The following is a 26,142-nucleotide window of genomic DNA, read 5'->3' on the forward strand; positions in this document are numbered from 1 at the left end:
GATTTCAAGTGTTATGTCCCCTACCCTAGGTCTGCCTCCTTAAATCAACCAAATCAAGAATTATAACTTTTTCAAAGTGAAAATTTCAATGCAACAACCAGATGACAAACTTAGACTAAATATGTGGTCTGTAGTCTGAGTTATATTATACAGAAGTACTACTATGGTTTTTTTAACGTCCTTGACAACCCTTTTGTGTCTCCCACGGACGATTATACAGAAATCTCCAGTCTTCTCATTTTATAGTCGAGGTCTATATATAGAGGCAATAGAATTACCTGTGGCAATAAGTAATGTCGTGGCATGGTACAAAATTAACCCAGCATCTTCAAATACAAATACAAATACGAAATGGTTTATTTATCAATTAAAGTGCTTTTGCGGGCAAAGCAATTACAAACAACCATTCATAACATAAAAAGGAACACATTAATAAAAAAAAATAAATAACTGATTATGATCACTGACATGTTGTTTGTTACATTGTAATACTCATACATATACAACAAATTAAACTAAGGAGATGAGGTGAGGAGTTACATAAACATTACTATGACATTGACAACAAAAACACCTATACTTCCACACCGCGATCTCAAAATAGAGGGAGACAACCCATATCAGTTTAATAAAGGTCTCACTAACTACTTCTAACGTTTCCATTACTTTACATGTTAAAAAAGTAATTTTCAAAGTCTCACCGTGAATTCCCAGGACAAATGACATCTTAAAGTTGCATACCGTTGCGAAGCTTTGAATATAAGGCTTCCAAAATCATTATGCTAATGGTACGATGATTGTAGAAATTCTTCACAAAATTTACTTGAATAAATAATACTGAAAATCCACATTTTTACTTGTTCTGCTAACTGACAGCATGGAGGCAAATTACTCGCACATGAAAATAATATTTATACACTTTTGTAGTAAATTACAAATGTGATTTTAAAGTACACATTCTCAGCCTTATTATGACTACTTCTGATCAGAATACACACAAATAATGCACCTACAATGCATAGATCTAGGTTCAGTGTGTTTTAGATACTACATAGGGGATGGCTATTTGACCCGGAAGTGGTTAGTGAGACCCAATAAATATCTCTTTTATTAAAGACAACATCCAAAACTTTACCGATTACATTGATTACATCAGTGTCTTCATTACTGAATAATCGTGTAAATTTTTTCTCTATTGAAAGAGTAGTAATTTTTTAAATAATTTTTGGCTAGAATATTAAGAAGAGGATTTCTCTGCTGTTCTAGAGATTTACATTTGAGGAGAAAATGTATTTCGTCCTCAACCTCTTCATTGCATAAATTACACATTTTCTCTTCGGATTTCAATCCGATATACCGACCCTTTCCAATATTCAGCTGAGATGTGCACTAATGCTTATCCATTTGAAACTATGCAACCGTTGCTCTTGTTTGTTTCTAGGATTAAGATAATTTTCAATTTTGAAATATTTTTTATAATTTTCGATAAGTACGTGATTTATTCTTTTGATGAGGATTGTTACTATGATCATAACAGACCACTCGATCAGCTAGGCTATATGGTCGAGTGGTCTAGGGCGCTGGACTTTGTGCAGGCGGTGTTGCCATAGATGTCACAGCAGTACGAGTTCGAGTCCCGCGGAGGGAACTACCAAAAAATTTGACAGTTCTAACATCGTTGGGAATTTTTCAGACCTTTCTATACGTTTATATATCTTCCCTGTATCAATTTGATCCGATGGAGCAGTGTAGCAAATAGAGTCGTCACATTCTGAGATGTTGTATATATATATATATATATTGTACCACATATTAGCGAACTTGTTTTGCAGTTTCTTCTTAACTTGTTTTTCTAGGTCTAAAAGGGTGAAGATTTCTTTTATACAACTAACCCATGAGTCACTCTTTCTCTTATCTGAATCTTCTTCTTGTAAATTAAGTCTATTAAAAATCATGGATCTGACATAATGTGTATTTTCATACTATAAATATCACTTTACATACTGTAATGACATTTATAAGTACACTGTAGTAATGGTTATATAGTCCCTTCTTATCTTATCTCCCTACTTGAGGTATATAGTGACTTATGCTGTCCGTTATTCCATCCTCAGTTTTAATCCGCAACTTCTCTGCATGAAACCGCTGAATGGAATTTGATGAAACTTTCACACAATTTTTCTCACATGATATCAATGAGCACGTTTTGTTTTGTTTTTCTATTTATATGACTATTTGTATTGCAATATACTGAAACCGTATAAAACCATAATGGAAGCGTAAAGTTAAGCACAATCTAAAACCTGATCTAACCGTCATGCCTGTACATAGCACAGGCCCTTATGGCCAGGATTTTTTTAAATCACAAAAATATCATTAAATCATTTTGTTTCCATATTTGAGTTATTATGCGTGTTCTCAGACATGTCCGCTTGCTATTTAATGCTGTTTATACTAGGCCCGGTTTTTCGTCTATCGCCTTCTGTAAGGAGATCCTGGTCCCAAGGGCCTGTGGTACATAGTCAGAATTAACAATTGGAATATTTCCAACTTTCCATTTGTTTTTCCTTGATATTGCCATTTGTTAGACTTGCCTTCTTTGACCACTGCCTTGAATTAGCTGCCTATCAATTTGATAACTTTTTTGTTACCCTTTATTGGAAAGTCAAAATGTTGCAGAGGAATCAGATGTCTTCGTTACGATAAACATCGCTTTTTTCTAGTGCAATAATTAGACACTACACCAGTTCAGAGGAATTCATTGTTTTGTGACAACTACTACTTCATCACGCTTTTTCATCATTTTTATGTAAAAAGATATATTTGGCTGTCAATATAATATAGTACTATAGTAACAAAGCACTTCATTCGCTGTTGTTTGGTTTTAAAATCAAATTCTGAACTTCAAAAGTCAGGGGCGTAGCTAGGCCTGTTTTAGTTGTACGCAAAATTACGGCGAGGGGTCTTGGGGGGTCGCTCAAGGCAAAGTACAAAATTTCCGGAATTGATAGTTTTGATATCGCGAATTACTTTATGGTGTATATTGGAGTATCATTATGTATTAAAAAGGATTTGTCATTGCATAAAACCTTTATTTCATCTTTAAAATGTGTGTTTTTAATTTTGTTACTTTTTCCGAAAGTACGCAACTGCGTATTTGCGTATAGGCAGCTACGCCCCTGAAAGTTGTTAAGTAATATTCTGACGAAAGTGACGAAACTTTTCCAGACGAAAGCAGATAATTCGCAAGTGCGTCGATGGAAACGATTTTATATTATTTTTATTTATTTAACAATAATTTGGAAACTATTGGCTGTGTAAAGATAAATTGAGGGTAATCTAAGGAACCAAGATCTAGCGGAAACCATAAGAATGTTATCCAGGGCCAAAGTAATACGTACAAAGCAACAAAAATGAAAGAGCAACTCGACTCCACCAAAAACTGGGAACACGGACAAGGTGCACCGGCAGGGAAGGCGTCCTCTGCCTTTCTAGAAACACCCCCGAGCTGCTCATAAAAACCCAAGTCCTGGGTAGACAAAACTGGAAAGGAAAACCATGACATGTTAATCAATACTGTTCTCATAGTGCAGATGGGTACACCGTAACGATCCACGAGTTCATGATGACGACAATAAACTACTGTAGTAACAACGTCAATTTTGTAGCAACATAACCCTGTTCCAGAAGCCTAACTGTAAGAAGTCTAGCGCGATACAAAAAGTCTGCATAGATATGGAAAGCTCTGGCATAACGTATGAGTTATGATATGAAAACTCCATACGCTAGTGCTGAAGGGATATTGCCACAGATGAAAGGAAAATTGACAATACAGAATGAAAATCATCGCGTCTGTCGTAGTTTGGTCAATTGATCTCTAAGTGTAGGTCAAGATATGAGACAGTACAAAGATACAGTACAAAGACAGATATGAATCCAGTACAAGACTTCACAGTGTCTGTAATATCCTTATCTCAAGTTCTTTGGGGTAAATGCGATCTATAAAAATCCCCGAAACTAGGATTGTTTAACGATAATATGTTGTCTACAAAGCGGAAATTGAGATCAGAGGAACTGGTTAAACGATGTTCCTCCCTTTGGATAAGATCAGCTTTGAAGTCAACCTCATTAGAGTGAAGGAATAGGTCTGTGAGTAGAGGAGCATAATTTGTTCCCCTTGGAATACCAACCGTTTGATGAAAAACGCACCCACCACACTGGACAAATACGTTGTCGATCAAACATTCCAGCATTTTGAAAACATCTTCTTCGGTGAATTTGGAAGATGATTTTAAATCGTTTTTAAAAAAAAGTATGAAGAATTTCTACCAAGTACTGCATATCTGTATCTAGGTGTACCGTCTTTTTTTGGAGTAAAACAACGATGTATGATGTTTTTGAGTCGGGATTTTAATTGAGTATGGAGAATCGACGTATAAAGAGTTGGAAAATTATTTTAATGGTGTTGTATTCTGATAATAATTGAGGGTTTCCAGAAGGTCTTTAATTTTTTTTCAGGATCCACATTAAATTAATACTACTACAGGAGTAACAAGTGTCGTTGTAGGACTGGAGACCATCTTTAACAGCTGTGAGTATAGAAGTTAAAAGTTTTGAAAGCCGTTTGGTGGTACATTTTGCAGATCCAGCTATGTAGCGTTGTTTGTATAGATTCTTGTGGAGTTAAGGAATCCAGTAAATAGTTTAGATCACAATAATCGTCTCTGGTAGAGAGACCGAAATAGATTAGTACAGATTTATGGGTTTCCACTATCCATTCTTTGGAGAGTGTAGAGGCAGTATAATATATCTTATTACTACTCTAATAATAAATATTGGATGTAATGTCTTCTGCAGACAAGAAGCAATGTTGTTTTGGGCTTTGTCTGGTGTCATGTATAGTGGACAGTGTTATTGCTACACCAGGGTCTTTGAAAACTGAAGTAGCATTGACACTCCTCCTCACTGATCTACATAAAACTTGCATACGTTTCAAAGTCTACGTGTTCTCGTTTTATCCATTTTCTTACTTAGTCCTGTGCAACAGTTTACACTTCAGGTATTTTTAAACATATTTAATCAGATATTTGTAAATATTTATCATCTTGGACTCTTGTTGAAGTCAATAGCTAGTACATAGTGGGCCGGTTTCCAAATTGGTAAATTTATTTAAAAAAAAAATGAGTTTCAAAAGCCAACAAGACCTTTATACATTCTATATATTATATACATTCTGTTTGAACTTTTTTTTTGAACGTTCAAAATATACAACTTTGAAAGTTGTTGCCATCAGGGTTTTTATGTCGACAATTTTTTTAAGCGTGAAAATAGTTTTAGTTAAATTCTATTTAAATAACACTATAACAATAAAGTTGAAATGATAGCACTTTCCGTATATCCGTTACATCCTTCATTTAGTGCATTATAAGACTAGAACATCGTTTCTTCTAGGAGATAATTCGACTGTCTTTGTGGATATAAACCACTAATATCTCCAACACTCTTTCGTAACACAGTGTTAGCCAATCATTTGCACGATGTAAGTGACATTGAAAATCAGCTGACTGTTCCTATACTTGGTTTAATTTTTGTTTTCGTGTTAACATATATATACTCAATAATGACAGGCCCGGTGTAATGCGTGACGGACTGAGGTGTTTCTTAACGTCCTTGGCTATCGTATGGGGCCTATCACGGACGGTGTAAAGCATCAAAGCGTTTACACAGTCCCCGGGCATAGTGAAGCCCGTAAATGTGGATCATTGTGTTTTCGGGGAAATTAGTTGTCATATGACCACGTTCATTCTTTAAATTTATTAGAAATTAATGCATTATCACGTGATTTAATGTCGGTGACCTAGTGCTTCAATTGGTAATATGCACGCTAAATAGCCTACAGCAGCATTTGCTGGATCTTTGACCCATCAAAATACTCTTTGGGATAAAAACAACACTTTCTAATGCATGTAAGGCAGATATTGTTGCATGCCAGTCAATTGATGCGAAAAAATATATATGTTATGTTTCCGAGCACAATTCTAAAATTTTGTAGGGTCGGTCGGTCGGGTAGGGATTTTTTTTCTCATTTGATATTTTTGAAATAAAATAAGTCATAAAGATACAATGAAAGCCAAATATGCAGACTAAACATGTAATAGACTTAGTCCACAGACTAATCCCTTTTGGGATTCTGCGCATAAGTAATTTTTGTTTTGTTTTGACGGAGGTGGTAAAAACAAAAAAAAATATCTCATGTGCCGAATTCCAAAAAGGGATTATCCACGGCCAAGAGCACACTCCTGGCATGTGTGTCTTCAATTTTCTTCTTTTTTTTTCTGAAAGATAATCAGCAGAATTTTTATTTTATATGTTTTTCTTCAAAATTTGAAATAAAAACTTCAGGGTCAGTAGGGTGATCGGAGACATTTTTATGCCTAAACGGATGGTCTATTTATTACTCCAGTAGTGCTAGAGATTGTCTGGCAAGATTTTTTTCTGACTTGGCTTGGGGTATGAAAGAACGGAATTCCAACCTCTTACATCAATTGTTTATACATATACAAATGAAGATTCTAAAGAAAAGTTAATGACAGTGTTGTGAAGTGCTGAACATACGTACACGTTATGTTGGTTCTGAAACCAAATGATACTAGCAGTGCCTCTTGATATATTTTATACAGTTGCAAAACAAGTAAACAGTTTTTGTCCAAGGAAACTTTTTTTCGGCTACAAATGTATGTGACTACAGTAATTTGAATTAGATAACATTGTTTGATACAAGATTTAGTTGAAATATTGATTTTGAAGTGTTGATTGTGAGTCAGTACCGATGGATTTGGCCTTGAAGTCCTCTATATACCGGTATTGTATTTTTGTTTCTTAATAATTTCGTATGTTTTTCGTCGAGTACGTGAGTGTAAGTGGGCAATTTTTCCATTATGCAGTTTTTTTCTCCTTCGCTAGAGAACTGTTTTAACTATGACTAACGTAAAAACAAAGACATTACAGATGTAAATTCTTAGCAATTCATACACTACTAATTTGGTCCTAAGGAAGAGTAATTGACAGGCTTTTTATGGAATTGAAAATGGAGCATGTCCAAATCCCGAATTTGCCTAATCGTGTCCGTGTCGTCGTCGTCCATATTCACTTTATTTTCGTGCGGTGACTTTATGGTTATGGTTGATCAATTGTTATGAATTTTTTATGATTTTAATAACAACTAACTAATGATTGCTCCTATTTATTTTGTTTTTAGTTTGTGGCCCCTACCATTTTAAAATTAGGGCCATCCATGTAACCACACTGTCGGTTTCTATTAATCTAAAAAAACAAAAAAACTGAGAGCTCAGAATTTTACCAAGCTAACCTACATAAAGTGAAATGCCCAATCTTTATCAACATGGCATAGCAAGTTCAACACATCCATTCAAGTACACCTTCAAGGAAGAATATGTACATGACATGTCTTATGGTTGTGGCAAGTCATTGTGGAATTAGTTCCCCATTTATTGATAACAGTAGATATTTAGTAACACATGTTAATATATATTTATGAACATGTGCACAATTCAATTATTGATTTCAGTAAATGGAGGAGTTTTCTGGACGATGTAAACACGTTCACCCTGGGTCATGCTCCCAGTTTTAAGTTGAGTCCGAGTTTCTCATTTACTTTTGTTACTTTGTATGTATTATTTTAGTTACTTTATGTTCATTGTTGTGTTTGTCTGTTTTCCATGTCTGGTCTTTGTTCCTGGATTACATTCCTTTGATTTCCGCTAGAATCTTGGTTCCATTGGTTACTCTTTCAAGTTAAAACGTATGTATGTTGAAATTTGCTCTTTGGGCAATACCACTCTGTGTCCACACTTGTGTTTTAATGAAATATTTATTTTAAGTTGATGAAAAACCACATCTCAAATGAGTTAAAACTAGTACACGTAAAATTGACACATCGTTACGTACATCAATATTTTAGAACACCAATTTCTAGTTAATGATGAAAGCAAAAGGCTAGTTTTTAATGGCCATTGACTTCATAATCTATTTTAAACAAATAAATAACATAACAGAACGATTTCTTTGCACACAAAGGGAAACAGACATATTGCTTTATTACATGAGTACGTAACGGTCTAGCTTTGACAAGAAATGATGCATTCTGTTTGGATAATCTTGCAAAAAGATCTAGATATGATCAAATGTCCCTTTTCTACCCTGAAACTTGCTCAATCATATATAATTAACATTCCAGTGAAAAGGGGAGCCACGGAAAACAAAATACAGAGAATAATTTAAAACTTGCTAGTTTGTATATAACATTGACAAAAAAATTGTCAATGTTACATACAATTTTAAATTTGTACACTTTAAAGGTAAATGAGCTGAAGGATCTATATTTAACTCCTTGAAGAGCTCAATAAATTGTATATACATATTTATACCCTAACCTTTTACATGAAACAAAAACCAAAGAGCAAGATGTTTCGGTTGATATATGGAACTGCTTTAGTTGACAAGATTAAATTAATAAAAATATAAAACATGTTCAATTGTCTTGTAAATAGTGAATTGAAGAAAAAAAACTTTCATTATATGCCATTATCTAACATTGCCATAAACAACACTTTTTTATATTTTCTACTATTAACCATAAAGATTATTTTTCTACACGTAACCTATTTTTTTTGTTTGGAACATAACATTACTTCAAGTTAACAGTTGAATACAAAGACTATTCCCTTCTTGATTTAATATGGCAAAACATTATTTTGTCAGTTACGTACGTACAAATATCATGCAAATATTTAGCTTGAAATATTGACAAAATTACATTTAATTATTAAGTCAAGTAAGTAAAAATTCATAGTATGTCACCTTATTTGCCGTTTAGAGCAAATCAAATTTTTCTTGTTTTCACTTCACACTTTTAGTTTCTTTAGTGAATTCTTCCCCATCTATATTCACCTGTTATTACGGAAGAATTCATTATTTGTGGGCTTTTAAAAAACTTGATTTTAAAACATTGGAAAGTTGGGGTGATATTAAAAAGTGTTTTTGGACATCTCTGTTCAAACACATAAGCAACAAAGGTCTTTTTCGTTTGTCATACCAGCGACATGTAATTCAACATATGACAGTCGTCAATCTTATTTCTGGCGATAAACATTTAGCATTGATTTAACTTATAAATAACATAGTCAACATTTTTGAATAATATGATTATAACCATTTAACACGATTCCTCGAACGACAAAATTCTAGGTAAGGCAAATGACGTGAAATCTTGTCACAGCTTTATTAATTGACAGAAGCTTAATAAATAGCTCATTTAGTCGGTGAAGTAAGGAGGGAATGGGATGTTGAAAAAAATGAATATTTCTCACGTGAAATCTCGATATTCTACATAATCCGTTTTTCGCGGCGTAGGATGCACGGGAGGGCGTTCACAAATTAATCACAAAATGCGTTTTCATAACTGTAACTGTAGAGCTTTGTCACAACGACAGGAAAAGTTAATATTGATTCTTTATATAAACACTAAAGTATAACAAGAGAATCTGATTTCTGTCTTTACGTGCAAGTTGTGAGGTATACTTCCCACAGCTTACAAAAGCACATTGTAATTTTTCATTACACCTACAATAAACACAGTAAATTTAAATGAAGTGAACTTTTTATTCAATTATTTTAGTCCTCGACATTTTTTAACTGCCTCCATATCTGTTCTCGGATGACGTGTGGGTGATTATGACACCACTTTATGCTTACGATAATCGCCGTAACTTTCGATAGCAAAGCTGTCAATGATAAGATCATGGCATCGCCTGAAGTTTCGAGTATTAAATGACCTATACAATGTTATCACAATATGAGGAGGAATGATTTGCTAAATTGTGGAATCAATTTATTTCGTTTTCAAAACCAGCCCCTTCGCTCATAGAAAGGTTGGTGCTGAGAAATTACTGATTGAACAACTGTGTGGTACAATTGTATGAGATGATAAGAAATTGTTGCTCCTCAAATCATTATCAGTTTTATGCTGAAGTTATCTTTTGAGCAAATAACGTACGTTTCTTGTTGCCTAAATTAGTAATAATTGTGCATGATAAATTGTTGACCAGCAACTTAGCTATTTATCAGCGAAAGAAGGACAGATATTAAAAATCAAAGACTGAAGTCTTCAAAGTCGCTTATCGTCAAATATTCACTGTCACTGATTTTGGCTTCCTTTCAAAATCCGAAATGGTACAAATGCGATATGCTCTAAAAGGAGGTGACTTCCATAAAAATCTTGGTTTTCTTGGTATTATTGCGTACTCTTTCGTAACCGTTATGACCCGAATGTCTTCAATCATCCGGAACAAGATTAAACAACTATCAATGGCTATATATAGATAACGGTGTCCTGATAAAATGTATGACCTTCGTATTATCAATTGTAACGAACGTCTGTGTTTGAATCGGAAACTGGGTAACATTACAAAAATTCAATGCTAACTGATCATTTTATCTTTTATTGTAAACTTCCCATTCTAATACCAGCAAAAACACGCATAGACAAGTGTGTGATATGTTTTAAAAGGTACGTTGTAGCGATCTTTGGGTCGCTTATGATATTGTTCAGGGAACCAGTTTAGGAACCAGATTTAGCAGCTGGCAACGAATATTCATAAATATCGGGGCGTGCTAAGGTATATGAACTATATAGTCTTGTAACGAGCCTCAGTGCCTGAATCGGAAACTAGGTAATGTCCAAAGCTAGCCGATAATTTCATGTTAACTTCCCGTTCTCGCACAAGCAAGAAACTATCTCGTATGAAGTTAGAACTATGACGCTATGGCGGTAAACATGGCGAGGATCTGCAGCATTATGTGGCCTATAACTATATATTTATGCAAATCATATGGGAATATCAAGTACTGAAATTACGAATACAAGAAGTCGCTAACAATACTAGCGACTTAAAAATAGTTTAAAACTTTAAGATTCAATCTAATCAAAATTAAATCTTTGATTACACTACCCTCATAGATCGAGTATTTCAGTTTGAAAGTAATTGAAAATGCACGACAGTTGAAATAACAGAAACACGACAAAAACAAAACAAAACAAAACAAAGAAACAAACAAAAACAATACTAAAAATCATTATCGTATAGTTCATGCAAAACGCGATCCATATCAGATATATAAGTTGGAAAAAATAAGAGCTTTACACATTTAGACTTTTACTGATGCACTATTTTCTGGTACAGTCAAAACGATATCTAGGTTTATGGTGTGAGTTAAAAGACGTGGTGTTGTTTAGAATTGTTTAAATGTAAGTGATGCCGATGTACTCGTGTTTCGTTTGTTTGTTTGTTTGTTGGGGTTTAACGCCCGAGCAGCAATATTTCAGCTATTTTCAGGCGACTCGTGTTTCGTGATCGTGATTTCATTATTATAAAATTTCAGTCATTTTACAGCAGAACTAAGATTGCGTGTGGCGATGAATCTTCTATCAATTACATCAACTGAGAATAATTCCTGTCAGGAAGAAGCATCAAAACTGCGGATCCGTTCGTCGTGTTTAGACTTATTTTTCTACGCAACTCATAATTACAGTCACAGTTTTCTTGCCATACACTAATCATTCGCTTTTCTGGTTCTAATGATAGACACTGAATTAGTTTCTGTGTAGGAAGACATTACCATAAATAATAGATTACTTTAATAAAAAAGTTCTTCGCAAAAATATAGATTGGAAACTCCCATCTTTATTAGAATCACTAGTGGAGTTGGAAAAAGTAGTTTCCACAGCAAGTAATCCTTAGGTTCACTGAACTACCAACGTGACATAAAAAGAGAACAAGATATCAAAAGGGATTCTAAGAAAATTTCATGGAGTGGAAGAATTCCATTGTTTTCTAAAGCATTAAACCAAATGACAGTTGTGCGGTTTTCACAGTGACGTTAAATTTGTTCGGTGTGTCATACCTTTTTTTTGTCCTGTACACCGGACATGAAATGTGCTTATTAGAATACATTTACCCTATCAGTGCACAAAGTTTGCCATGGTGGAGGCTGACTTTCTGGTGCCGTATTTCTCTCTTTATTTCTTCGTTTTGTTTGACTTTGAAATGTTCAGCTCGCTTTGACGTCGATTGTCCTTTAATTAAAATGCTTTTCCAATTGTTATATAAATGCAAATCGACAGCATCTTGCTCAGTCATGAAGAACTGTGAAGTTTGTGCAACAATCGTTTTCTTTGATACAACGCCGTTTATTGATGATATCACAATGGCACTAAACATTTCATTCCATTGACGTACGATTAGCGTTATAGTCAACAAGCGGTACCTTTATTTTATAAAGACAATAACAATGCGCTAACATACCATAAAGCCGATATACGGATGAGAATACGAGCCGCGTGAAAAATTCGGTGTTCTACCTAGCATATCTTTACCGGTTCTAGCCAACTAAGTTTTTGTCAATCGGTGATCTGCTAAATGGGTAGGTACACGTTTGCCAAGTCTTTTGAATGTTCTTTATCGCCGAAGTGTTTATAAGTCTACATAAAGCGTTGCTGTGCTTGTTGTCTTACTACTACCTATAAAATAAGGATGTATTATACACAATTCTTTTTTTTCTTTTGTTGCTATTGTTAAATGTTTTTTTTTATCGTTTTTTTTTCTTTCGTTCCTTTGTTTTGTGTTTTCATTTCGGGTAATTCTAAATTTTTTAATAACGGATTAGTTTCTACGTATTTCAAAGTATTACATACATTATTGAAATATTGAGTATTTCTCGATTCAATTTTATGTAGAGTAGCGTAATCAAAGATGATCAAATGTTTTCACGTAAGCAAATTTCAAATAGAATATCCTCTCCAGTCAGGTCAGTTTTGAAAATTTCTCTCTGACAAAGTGTTCTTTTTTTGCACTTCTGTATACACGACGAAAGCAACTCTGTGTTTCACGTTTTACCAACGCACCTATTTGGGGAAGTCGAGCTTCATCATTATTATTTTTTTTTTACATAAGGTGTGTTTGCTTTTAGGTACAGTGTGTTGTTTAGCTTCTCTATCTGTATTTAACGCCATATTTTTCCTTCGCTTTAACTTTAAGACACTATTACGTACATACTATCATGATTTCCTCTGAACTAACTTTTATCGGTATAAATGGAATAAGAGCCTGATTTTTGTCTTAATTTCTTTCTTTAAACAAAAGAGAAAGTAATCAATAATAAAGCTTGTAATTGTCTAGTACGTTTCCCTTTTTACAAAATTCAATGTACAAGCACAAATTAAGCATACTAAAACATCGTATACACGTTTTTCTAATACCTTTTTAATATAAATCAATCTAACATCCTCATTAAACGAATATTTTGTGAACCCAAAACAAGTTATCTGCATAATAACAACGGTAACAGGACCACCAAACAAATAATAAATAACTAACAGTATTACATTGTCACATCTTAAATACCTATTATCAGGTTCGGCTGCATAAATCAAAAGGTCCGTTTAACTAAATGACGAACGAACATAAGATGCCAAAAGTGGCATCATGAGCATTCCTTAGCAGCGGATACCCCAATCATGGATAGATAAATCCTATTTGAATTGAATGCGCCGCTTCGTTCAAAGTATTGACATAGATGGTACTACATTAGATTACACTTTCCCTTTAATTTTTCTTTTCGTTTCTGTGATTTTGTCTTTTTTGTTTCTAGTTGTAAGCTCATTGTTCGTCTTTTTTCTAACTGAAGAAGTTCCTGAAATAATTCCTTGACATTATGATTTGTTTTTGCCGATGTCTCTAAAAATGCACAGTTCCATCTTTTTGCTAGTTCAGCACATTCAGAAGTGGGCACTTCTCGGTTAAATTCATCACATTTATTCCCAACTAACATAACCGGAATATGTTCTAAATCACTTTTAATTTCTACAATTTCGTCGTATATTGGTTTTAACTCATCTAATGACTGTCTACTTGTAATGGAGTACACTAAAATGAAAGCATGACCTTTCGATATTGACAGTCTTTGCATGGCCGGGAATTGGTGACTTCCGGTAGTGTCAGTAATTTGTAATGTACACACTTGTTTGTTACAACTTATAACTTGCCGGTACGTGTCCTCTATAGTCGGAATATAACTTTCCCTAAATGTTCCTCTCACAAATCTCAGAACTAACGACGATTTACCGACACCTCCTGCACCAAACACGACGACTCTATAGTCGTTACTCTGCTCCGGCATGACTCGCAAGCGAACTGACCTGTCTTTTGGCACCTGAAAAAAAAAGTCAAAAAACATATTCATACTTCGTAACAATGTAATAAAGCAATAGAAATCAAGCACAGTCTGTGTCTTTATCATGGATACATCTGGAATATAAATAGCGTCATCATCTGCTACATAAAGTCCTTCACCATTCAAACATTATTTCAGCCAATTTGAACGGTTATAATTATTCATAAATTTCTTTTAAAGTACTCTTAACTTACATTTTCCGAGCTTTGTTTTTTCTTCATGTTAAAGAACGAATTTTTATTCTGTAACTCCGACAAGAGCATTAGATACCTAACAGAGTGAATATCATAAATGATTTGTTCAATAGTTGCCAGTCGATTAAACCTATTTGATGATAGTTGGTTGGACTATGACGTCAAGTCCGTTAAAAGTTCCGTGGTACTGTTTTATATCCTTTCCGATATATCTATAAATAAACCAATTATCTCCAATCTAAAAAGCAGAAATCCTATTGTATTACTGTTGCAACTGCGACATCGATCCTTTTAAATACTTTGGTGGCTGTTAAAGGTGTTTTCTAGAAACTTCCAACTGATAGTATGTCCGAATCGTTACATATCAAGGGAAGAATAAAAACCAACAAAGGAAACAATTTGCTTTTTAGTAAAGTTTTATCAGATCGTTAGCATCAAATCAGGTTTCGTTTTTATAAAAGAAATAATCGATGATGTCCAATAAAGTTTAGAGTGACAGTTACGTCAACCGGTGGGAGTTTAAAGGATTTCTATAGGAAAAGTGTCCTTCGACTCTATATCACTGCCATCGTGATATCAATAAACCGAATATAGTTATTGTGGGATCTAGATTTTGCGTACATCCGATTCCTGTAGACAGGAATCAATAACCTTCTATTCATGGGAAACTCTGAGCAAATACAGAGCTAAAGAACGGTCGATACAGACCAGAACAAAAACTATCACTTGAATTAGATGTCTGTAAATTGCATTGAATTACGGCTATCATAATGTTATTTTAACACTCTATTGTCAGGAACTTCTGACGGTAACGTTACAGACACTGACTTTACTTCCTGATTTATCGCTGGCCGTCCATCACCATGTACCGCTAAAACCTGGACAGTCATTATTGCACAATTCAATATCTTAATAAGTTTAAAATGTAAATATCGTATCAATTTATTGTTAGTACGATATTTGTAAAGCCGCTTCCAATTGGAACGGAGTCTCAAACAAATTCGGTCATCTTTTATTGGAAAATAGTACAAAATAAAAAAAAAGATCTTAATTAACAGTAACTTTAACTTTCTATTCTTATCTTGTTTCGCCTTCACGGACAGCGCGTCAAACAAATCTTAGGCATAGCAAGACATATACTTATAATGCTATTATAAAGATACACAATATATCTTTGATAATAATAGTCCACACAAAGATCTATTAAATGATTTAAAAGTTTAGTCAAGTTCTAATTTATAAGTGACATGGGGTGTATCAGCTATATTTTTATTGCTCAAGATTAAGTCAAATAAAAGGTCATGAATGATAGTCCTGGAAGACTCTAGGATAAAGCACAAAATAACATAGAAAAACTGTGAGCAAAGCCCATTAGGCAATACCCTCGCTCATATCACAGAAAATATACAGAAAACTCCAAACGCAATTAAGATGGAACTGCAAAATAGGAGGTGAAAAATGGTGTCAACTGGTTTAGATTGACTGCTGTATTATTAAATAGCACCTGTGCGCAACTGTATCTGATGAAGAATGTATACATGCAAAGTTCATGGAACTCCACTCAGTAATATCGGAACGGAAGAATGAACGGAGGGATAAACAGTAGGACAGCAAGATCCCAATATTCCTCCCGCTTTAAGCGGGGGATGGGGGGGGGGGGTAACAACAAAGAATATGGAATACAACAAATCGACTATTTAAAAAAAACACTGACAACTGTTTACACATGAAATCAGTATCCCAGCTAGTCAAAACAATAATGGAAAATGCATGGTGCACCCATCTGTCTTATATTTGCATCACTATAAGGAATACTAGTGTAATAAAATATTTGTTCAGTCATAACTGCCATCTTTATGGAAAGAAAACCGTTTGTATATTTCTGCAAACATGGAGATGTATTATCGACCCAGAAGTTGTCAAAAATATATCTGGTGTATTTACCGCCCTTTTCTAGCTTGATAAAAAATCCTGTACTAATTGTAAAATTAATGCAAATTAACCTGACTTGAATGACCTGACGACCTGATGACCTGACGACCTGACTTAAACTACAAACTATACGACGAAAACAATTACAATACCAAAGTGGTAAAGTTGAACATTTGTAAGAAAAACTATATATTTACTAGAATGCTAATTTGCCTTGAAAAATAGACTGACCTCTGAAACTGAACGGTAAAATGATATTCTGGGTACATCATTGTCAACCATTTTAATAGTGGTATTCCTTATGATTATCAACAGTCAACTAGAAAATTGAAAAGGTTCGGTAGACCTTATTCACGGTCTGTCAGTTTAATTTAAATTGAACTTTCTTCTCCTTTAATATAAAATTTTATTCAGCAGTTTAAATATCATAGATCAGTTGATTAATAATGATCATACAGCCTTTGGATATTTTTCCATCAAGCAAGATTTCTTTTGAAAACAGTAATCATTATATAGACACAGCATTTTCGTTCTGAAAAATTACAACAGTTGTAAATAAGCCAAACCCTAAGCGCCAACTTGTAGGTCTACAAAAAAACAATTATTTCATTTTATCAGCTATTCCCAAAGGTATAACGAAAAGAGAAGGATGTTTTGTAACAAGCCATTATCACAAATTTTCACATTAGGGAATATTATAATGTCTGAACGACCCATATGTAAGAGCACAACAATGACACCGCCTGTTTGACGTCAAGGTATTTGCAACAATTCAGTCCGGGATTTCTCTTATTTAGATTTGATATATAGCGCCCTAGACCACTCGGCCAGCTAGGCTATAAAATATAGCTTTCGCTGGCCGGGTCATTCCTCCTCGTAGGATTGATCTAGGGCTCTTAGTACATGATGTATGGTAGTACGGGACAGTTCATCTAAGTGTTATTATGTAGGATAGAGGAACTAATTAATGATGTCACAACAAATCAATATTATACAAACGTCTCAGAATGTGACGACTCTATTGGCTACACTGCTCCATCGGATCAAAGTGATACAGGGAAGATGATGTAAACTTATAGAAAGGTCTGAAAAATTCACAACGATGTTAAAACTGTAAAATTTGCGTTGCAAATTTTTGGTCATTCCCTCCGCTTGACTCGAACTCGTGTGACACCGCCTGCACAAAGTACAGGGAAGATAATGCAAACTATAGATGCACTAAGTCCAGCGCCCTACACCCCTCGGCCAGCTAGGCTATATTAAAATATAGCTTTCGCTGGCCGCAGCTAGGCTAGCTGGCCGAGTGGTCTAGGGCGCTGGACTTTGTGCATCTATAAGTTTACATTATCCTCCCTGTATCAATTTGATCTGATGGGGCAGTGTAGCGAATAGAGTCGTCACATTCTGGGACGTTTATATAAATGTTCGTGTCAAAACGTATATAAGGCTTTTCTCGAATTTTGAATCATTGACGCGTTTCCTAAAAAAATATCGGGGAGCTTATATATATATATATATATTAAATATAATCATACAGCTTCAATATAAAGCAGATTGAACCCTAACGTACGGACAGACGGTCATATGTACAGACGAAAGTGAATCGACACACAAACCGAAAATCTAAAAACCGTTCCAATTTTGTTGAAGATACGTGATTTATAAAAATAATATTTTAAAGGAATTTACATGGTACTACAGAATCGGCACTTAGGTGTACACTGGTGGATTCGGAAATTCGCCAAAGGGGACCAGCTTACGGGCACATGGAAAAAGGAGGTGGGAACGTTCCAGTGATTTCCAGTTTTTCTTTATAACCAACCAAACTTTTTTCGAGGACAAGCAGTCAATTCCATCTCCACCTTTTTGATCTAGTGATGGTGTAAATAGCATGGCTGCTGTGCATAAAAACGTAATGTATTGCTACTATATCATTTTTATATACTTTGCTAATTATGAGTATCAAAAATTCTTCCACTTATATTAAAAATAAAAAATAAAATGTGAAAAATAAGCAACTTACTTTGTACACCAGCAGAAATGAACTCTATCTTGGCAAGATAAACATTTATCGTTACTTGTTTTTAATTTTCAATATTTGAGGTGAACTTTGAACCAACCGTGCTTACGTGAAGTAATAATATTTCCAATTACTACTGTCGGTCTTTAATTTCGTTTTTGACGTCAGTGATGCACAAATTCTCAATTCAAATCTATTTTTAAGTTATCTTATGTATTTTAAATACAAACTCAAATATTACATTCGTGACGTCCCCTGTTAGAAAAATTTTAATGTGTAAGTTTACAAACAACACTTATTTAACCATAAGTACTATATTATCGTTTTAAATCCACCAACATCATGACGATTCTTGATATACATTTAAAAGAAAAACTACGTTGTTTTGTTTATATTTATCGTATACTGCACCCTACTAAATACGACCAAAAAAAAAAAAAAAATAAGTCTAAAACTTAAAAATAGCTAAGTCCTGATTACTACATATTACGCAGGTGTCCTTGTATACACCAAAATGTAAAACGATTAACAAAACAGACGTGTAAATCCTTTGATGATATAAGGCCTCAAACAGTTTTGGTAATGTCTAAAAGACAAGCTTTGTTACTGCACTGAGGAATTGGTACTACTGTAACTACTTAAGTAGCACTCCAGCTAAGAATCATGCAAAATGTGATACATGGTTGGAAAGGCTACATATTTTTATTTTTGATATTATGTTTAAAATGCTTTAGTAAACAGAAATTAACATTTGGTTTTTCATATAACCCGTCCTCATAGGAAATAAAAATTGTATAGAATGCACTGTAGAATTCAAAAGTAAGGGAGATAACTCTGTAAATGACACTCAAATACAATAGAATTTATTACCTAATTATAAGGTTTTATCTTGTTTATTAAATATACACATATTTTTCTCTATTTTCAAAATTTATTCAGGACAGGGCGATCTATTGCACTGTCGATGTACTATTGCACGGTGCAATAGTCTCCTTGAGGAGTCTATTGCACTGACCCCATAATGACCTTTATCTAAGCCTTTTGATTGGTTGAACTTTTTTAAGCGCTTCATTGAATTGGAATTTACACACAAAAAAACTCGTGTGTAAAAACGTAGATGTGACTCTCGTCTGCCAATTCGTAAACACGGAGCAGTCAATTTCCTATTCCTGGTCGAATGGTTGTCTCTTTGACATATTCCCCATTTCTATTCTTTATCATATCTCATAGACAAATTAGGTAATGAAACAGTTATTAAATGGGTTGGATGCAATAGACCAGAACATTTGCCCTTTGGTACTGAGAAGAACACTTGATCATTCTCAGTACCTCAGGACAAATATTCTGGTCTATTGCATCCAACCCATTTAATAACTGTATACTATTGGACTTTCAATGTTGATAATCACCTAAGAGCAGGCAGATTTGAATAAATAATTACACATTTCACAATACAGACCCATAAAACAACTTAATTACAAAAATAAAAATATGTAGCCTTTTTTGGGGTGTATCACATTTTTCAGATTTTGCTTGATTCTTACAAAGACTGCTGCTTAAGTTTTCTATACATTTTAACCCTTGTGGATGTTTCAAATCAAGATTACTTTGGTTCTGGTTTGCATGTAGTTCATCTGCCACGGTCAGTAAATTTCAATGTAAGTAAAGAGTTTTACATTCTAGAATCGTATTTACTGATATGTAAACTTATAAAGATAAATTACAGAAAGTTCTTGGTCATATAGCCCATAATATTCCCAATAAGTATTATTCCAAACATGGTTTGTTTGAATGAAACACAGCATTGCTTGTCTATAGAAAGTTTTTGGGTCAGTTTTATGTTTTAATGAATGAACCCTTAATAGAAATAAAGTATTGAAAGTAAGTTTTCTGGCATATTTTCTTACAAAATTAAGTATGCAAGCTTCGTTTGTCTTTTGTAATGTTAATGCATTTTATTTGTTAAATATAGTTCGGTACTTTTTGTTGTTTAGACGGATAGAAAAATTAATTACAATACGTTTTGTTTAAAAGAGACGTGCATTCCGGGATACGTCTATAGACCTGTTTTGTTTCATTTCCACGTTGATACCAGATATGAATATTGATGTGTTTTGGACACAAAATCGTGCAGATTGGATTGACAAATAATTCCAGAAATCTAACTGATTTACAAGGAAAATCCGGTAATTATTTTTTTATCGATTTTAATATCAGCTTAATATATTTTTGCTTTAATTATCCATACCGAGTTATAGATTACCTCGGAAACAAATAAGGACGAGAATTTCTAGTGTTCTACTAACGAATCAAATATTCCGAGAACTTGAATTTTTCCTGAAACCAGTAGATGTTTTTTACAATTTGTACAATAAAAATCTATACGTATAAGCATCATTTTACCCCAGAAGTCAGAAAATAAAACTGTATGACCGTCGTTTAATTCCTGCTTATTTTAATCTTCAGTAAGAAATAAGGTCGTTAAACCTGTTTGCTTTAAAATCAATGAGAGTTTGGTTAACCTTCCGTCTTATTAACAAATTATTTCTTTCCTTCAAAATTGATTCCCGAGACAAAGTGTCAAGCTAAGTAAAACGGAGAGGCACTTCAAGTCTGTATGCGTGACAAGTTACAGAAAATCTGATTCATGAGACACAAAAAGAGCAGGGTTTTAATCAGACAATTGGTTGGTGTACTGGTTCATTTATATATAGGTCCTATCCTCTTTTTAATTGCTGCGGACCTCTTGAAAAGCTATTGCTTCGCGGGATTAGTTTTGTTCTCTTTATGCTTTGCCTGTGTTATAGCACTCATTGATTCCCTGTTTTCATGATACTCCTTAAAAAATCGACATGTAGAGGGAAAACGGTTATACCGAATAATTATAGATGAAATTTTCCTTTTAAAGTAAAAGTAATGTTAAGATATTTTCATAATTTTTATGTAATGTATTTTGAAACAAGATATAAGACAATTTTCGTAAAGCAATAAACATCTGCAGAACTCAGGAAAAAAACTGTTTGTTGATATTGGGAAAAATGATTTTGTTTTAATATAAAAAGTTCACAGATGTAAATTTAAACTTAAGTAAAGAAAAAATAACTGAATTACTGCATGAATTTTATACAGTATTTTTCGAATACATTTCAGGGGTGATTTGAGAAAAATCGTACTTACAAATTTAATACAGTAACAGTCTTCGCCTTATATAATCATATTTCAATGAACATGTTTTTAAATAGGCTGATTATTTTTGTTGCTCCAATCATTGGATTACAACGATGATTATATTTGACTAAGAATGAGTCTTTGCACACATTAAACCATCAATAGTTGTTTACTAACTCATAGAAACCGTATTTGATTGGTCTCTTCATTGGGGTAGTTTATTTAATGGTCAATAATACTCTTAATTACGACTTTTTTACAATACAGGGTGTGGTGGTGATTTGTTTGGCAGTCGTTTAGGAAATGTAACGGTACAAGACAAGATATTGTCTGGTTACCAAGTAAATTGTTACATACAATTTCGACTTTTCATAATATAGCTGACGTCATACAACTTACCGATAACATATACATATAGTACGATACTTGAACTTTCAACTTAAATATTATTTACAGTAACTGCCCCTTTCTATTTTATGAGGTCCAGTCCATGCACATATTAGCTAGTCACGTGATAGTTACAGTAGTTAAAAGTTTAGTTTAAGATTTTGTTTCATTAAAAATACTTCTTTTTTCCGTAAAAGAGAAGCCACGGACGTTCGTGTAACGCCGAATCTTACTTGTTGGAAGAAATGAATTGGAGAAGTAAGAAATGGAAATTTCTTATTGTATAATGTCTACACAAAGGGAAACGTAAGTGTATCAGATGCTCTTTGTTTTTAAATAACACTATAACAATAACGTTGAAAAAGATAGCACTTTCCGTCTATCCGTTATACCCTTCATGTCGTGCGTTATAAAGCTAGTCTTCGTGGTTGCTTTAAGCAGATAATTCGACTGTCTTTGTGGAAATAAACCACTAAATTCCCCCAAAATATTTCGTAACACAGTGTTAGCCAATCCTTTGCACGATATGAGTGACGCTGACCATCAGCTGACTGTTCCTATATTTGGTTTAATTAATTTTCATTTTCGCGCGATAAACATAAATATCCAATACTGTTAGACCCGGTTTGCACTCATGTGTGGTATTTATAATACATGACGGGCAGAGGGGTTTTTTTTAACGCCCTTAGCTATCATTTGGGGTATCTCACGGACGGTGTGAAGCATCAAAGCGTTTACACAGTCCCCGGGCATAGTCATACACGTGAATGTTGGTCATGGTGTATTCGGGGTAAATATTTGTCATGTGACGACGTGCATTTGTGAAATGCATTGTCACGTGATTTAATGTCCATCCGTGATCTAATGATCCAATTTGCTGAATCTTTGACCCAGCAAAATACTTTCTGGAATAAAATCAACACTTTCAAGTGCATGTGAGGCAGAAAGGTAGGTCAATTCAATGTTGAACACCAGTCAATTGATGAGAAATCTCCTAGGCCAAAAAAAATAATGTTATGTTTCCGATTACCATTCTAAAATTGTAAAAATGGAATAAGTCACAGTAACACAAAACTTCGAATACAATGAACAAAATAAGCACAAACTAATAGACTTTCAGGATTTTGCGCTTGAGATATTTTTTGTTCTGACGGTGATGGTCAAAACAAAAAAATATTTAATTCAAGTGCCGAATGCCAAATGGGATTATCCACGACCAAGAACACACTCATGGCATGTGTGTTTACAATCGAAACTAAATATAAACAACCAATATTTCTCTTTGTTTTTTCCATCTAAGATAGAAAAAAAAACATCTGTGGCTTTATTTTCTACTTTTTTTTCTGAAAGACAATCGGCAGACTTTATAATTATTTTTTTTTCAAAATAACAAATAAAAACTTTTGGGTAGGGGGTCTGAAGGAGGTTCGGTAGGGTGACCGGAAACATAACATCCGATAGGATGATCTAAGTGCTAGATGTTGTAAAACCCATGGCACTGAGGAATCTGTTGAGTTGGGGTAGTCCAATTAGCTGCCCATTACTGTAACATGAAGTTTCAAGGACTCTACATAATACATATAGACATTATGTAAACATAAAAGTACAGTGTACATGTAAGTACATTCCCGAGGAGCTCCGACGATTTTGGTTTTGCCATATATGTATATGTCAGACTGCATGTACTGACAACTCTTAATATGATTTTTAGTTAAAATATTTTTTGTTTATGACTTCATGCCAATAAAATAAAGTTTGTACAGGTACATAAAAAATACAACCCTTTTCAACATTTGTTAAAAGGGTGGGGGTTTTATTAAGTATCAAGGCATTAATACTACATACGTAAAATAACTAAGTTTTGATAAATTGTGAAGAAGATTACAGGATTTAATGAAATAAAGATTCTAAAGTTAATAACAGTGTTGTGAAGTACTGAGTGTACATGCACGTTATGTTTGTTCTGAAACCAAATAATACTAGCAGTGCCTCTGGATATATTTTATACAGCTGCAAAACAAGTACTATAGTATAGGAAACATTTTATTTAGAAGTTGATAAAATTGTTTGATACAAGATTTAGTAGAAATATTGATTTTGAAGTGTTAACTGTAAGTCAGTATCGTTGGATTTAGCCTTAAAGTCTTTCGTATACCGGTATTGTAATTTTGATTCATAAGAATTTTTATCATTTTAGATCGAAGATCAGAATTGATATAGCAGTCACCAGAGCCTTTATATTTGTAAAGCCTGATAGCATCTGTAACTATCTTACTCTGCCGCAGTAAAATAGTCCCAATGGCATACCCTATATAGGTTAGTTAGATCTATTTTTGTTGGTATTCCTGGTAATCAAATTTAATTCTATGTTATTTACGCCAATAAATAAACACAATAAACAACTTTCAGTGCGAATGTAACATACTGATTAATTAGGATTGTACATTTGTATTAACAACGATCCAATTGAAAATAGTTGTCTTCTAATCTCTTATCAGTACCTGTTTATTTCTATGCAATCAGTAAAGAAAAGGATTCCATGCTATTATTAGCTACTCATTTTTTTACCAAATGTTTTACAAAAGGGTAGCATAACCCACCCACCCCCGAAACCATTCCGATGTATCGTGTATTTTTATCATGGTTACAGTTTCATGACATTGGAAGCCCGGTGATGACAAATAAAAATAAAATTTTACTTAGACCATGGCAATGGAATTTCGATTGTGCATTTCTCGAGAATGGTGTCAGTCTTTGGTCTGGTGATATTTCTTTTTGTAATAATCATTCTATTGGGCTATTTTGGTCATTTGTAAAGATAATAGAGTTGCAGGTGCTACATGGCCAGTGTTGTCTGCACCACACATAATTGTCGAAATTGTATTCTAAGACTTAGGCGTTTACGTTAATGTACTTGTGCCAGGAACTACAATGTAGATGCCCAAGAAACTAAGTACTTTAATTGAAACATAGGTATCTATATGATAACTTTTAGCACTTGAGCTATTAAGCTTATATCTGCTGAGAAATGTAGCTAGTTAAGATGGGCATGCATCTAAGGATTTATTTTAATGATTGTGGCGGCTTAAGTTTGAATGATTTGACAGACTGTTTCGACCCGGACGTCGATAAATTAAACTCGACTTGAAAATGTTTAGAAAATTGGAAAGGCCAACTAGTAGTTTGTAGCTCAATTACGCAGTATGTCGGAGAGTTTTGTGTCAATTAATCTAGATGTTCCATGTAAACTGCCATCGAACCTGAATATTACGCAAACTGGCGCACTGCTACGATGCATTATGAAATTGGTGTATGTTTTCTGTAATGTCCTTCTTAATCAGAATGGTGAATTTAAAAATAAATCAGAGTTCAACATTAACTATTTACAACAATAAGCTTATGTTTAGATACGTTTGAATTCAATCCCCGTACTCTCCTTTATTCCAATTTTTGCAATTTGTCGATTATTTGAGGCGTAAATTTTCAAACGATCGATATAAATTGATTCAGTACATGATTACTTTGATTTATGTTTTCTGTGAAGTACATGACTGTAAGTGGGAAAAATTTGCAGTCTTGCAGTTTTATTCTCTTTTGATAGAGAACTGTTTAAGTAGGACAAATGTAAAAACAAAGACCTTATATATGTAAATTCTTAGCAAGTCATACACACTGACTGGTAATTTGGTCGTAAGGAAGAGTAAATGACAGGCTTTTTAAGGAACTGAAATGGAGCAAAAATCCCGGATCTGCCCACATATACATATACAAATATGTTGGCATAATAGTGTCACCGCAAAAATAATGCGGTCGTATATTGGTATGGTGCTAATAGCGGCGTCATCATCGTCGGCGGCGTCCGTGTCGTCGTCGTCCATATTCACTTGGTTTTCGTGCGATGACTTTAGTTATGGTTGATCAATTGTTATGAAATTTTGATATGATTTTACTAACTACTAAAACAATGCTCCTATTTAATTTTGAGTTTATGGCCCCTACCGTTTTCAAATTAGGGCCACCCATATAACTGACAGATACCACACTGTTGGTTTCTGTTAATCTAAAAAAAGCTGTTGTCTTGTGGTTATGGCAAGCCATTGTGGAATTTGTTCCTCATTTATTGATGTCAGT

General features: G+C 33.9%; 1 protein-coding gene across 10 annotated transcripts in view; it reads right to left on the minus strand.

Annotated features, from left to right (window-relative positions):
* Window positions 1-10,389: 10,389 nt before the first annotated feature.
* LOC148629477 (GTP-binding protein Di-Ras2-like) overlaps window positions 10,390-26,142 on the minus strand; it is a 36,896-nt gene continuing 21,143 nt past the window's right edge. For 4 of the 10 annotated variants that reach the window (XM_088551812.1, XM_088551844.1, XM_088551860.1 and 1 more), the window contains exon 2: window positions 13,319-14,289. In XM_088551812.1, the coding sequence (XP_088407938.1) occupies window positions 13,660-14,289 (630 nt within the window). In that variant the 3' untranslated portion in view covers window positions 13,319-13,659. The other 6 variants (XR_015916390.1, XM_088551869.1, XM_088551854.1 and 3 more) reach the window with 6 other exon arrangements.

Source organism: Perna viridis, chromosome 1, assembly GCF_037379345.1.
Source record: "Perna viridis isolate PV_CMFRI_1.1 ecotype Kerala chromosome 1, ASM3737934v1, whole genome shotgun sequence".
In the NCBI taxonomy this organism is placed as follows: domain Eukaryota; kingdom Metazoa; phylum Mollusca; class Bivalvia; order Mytilida; family Mytilidae; genus Perna; species Perna viridis.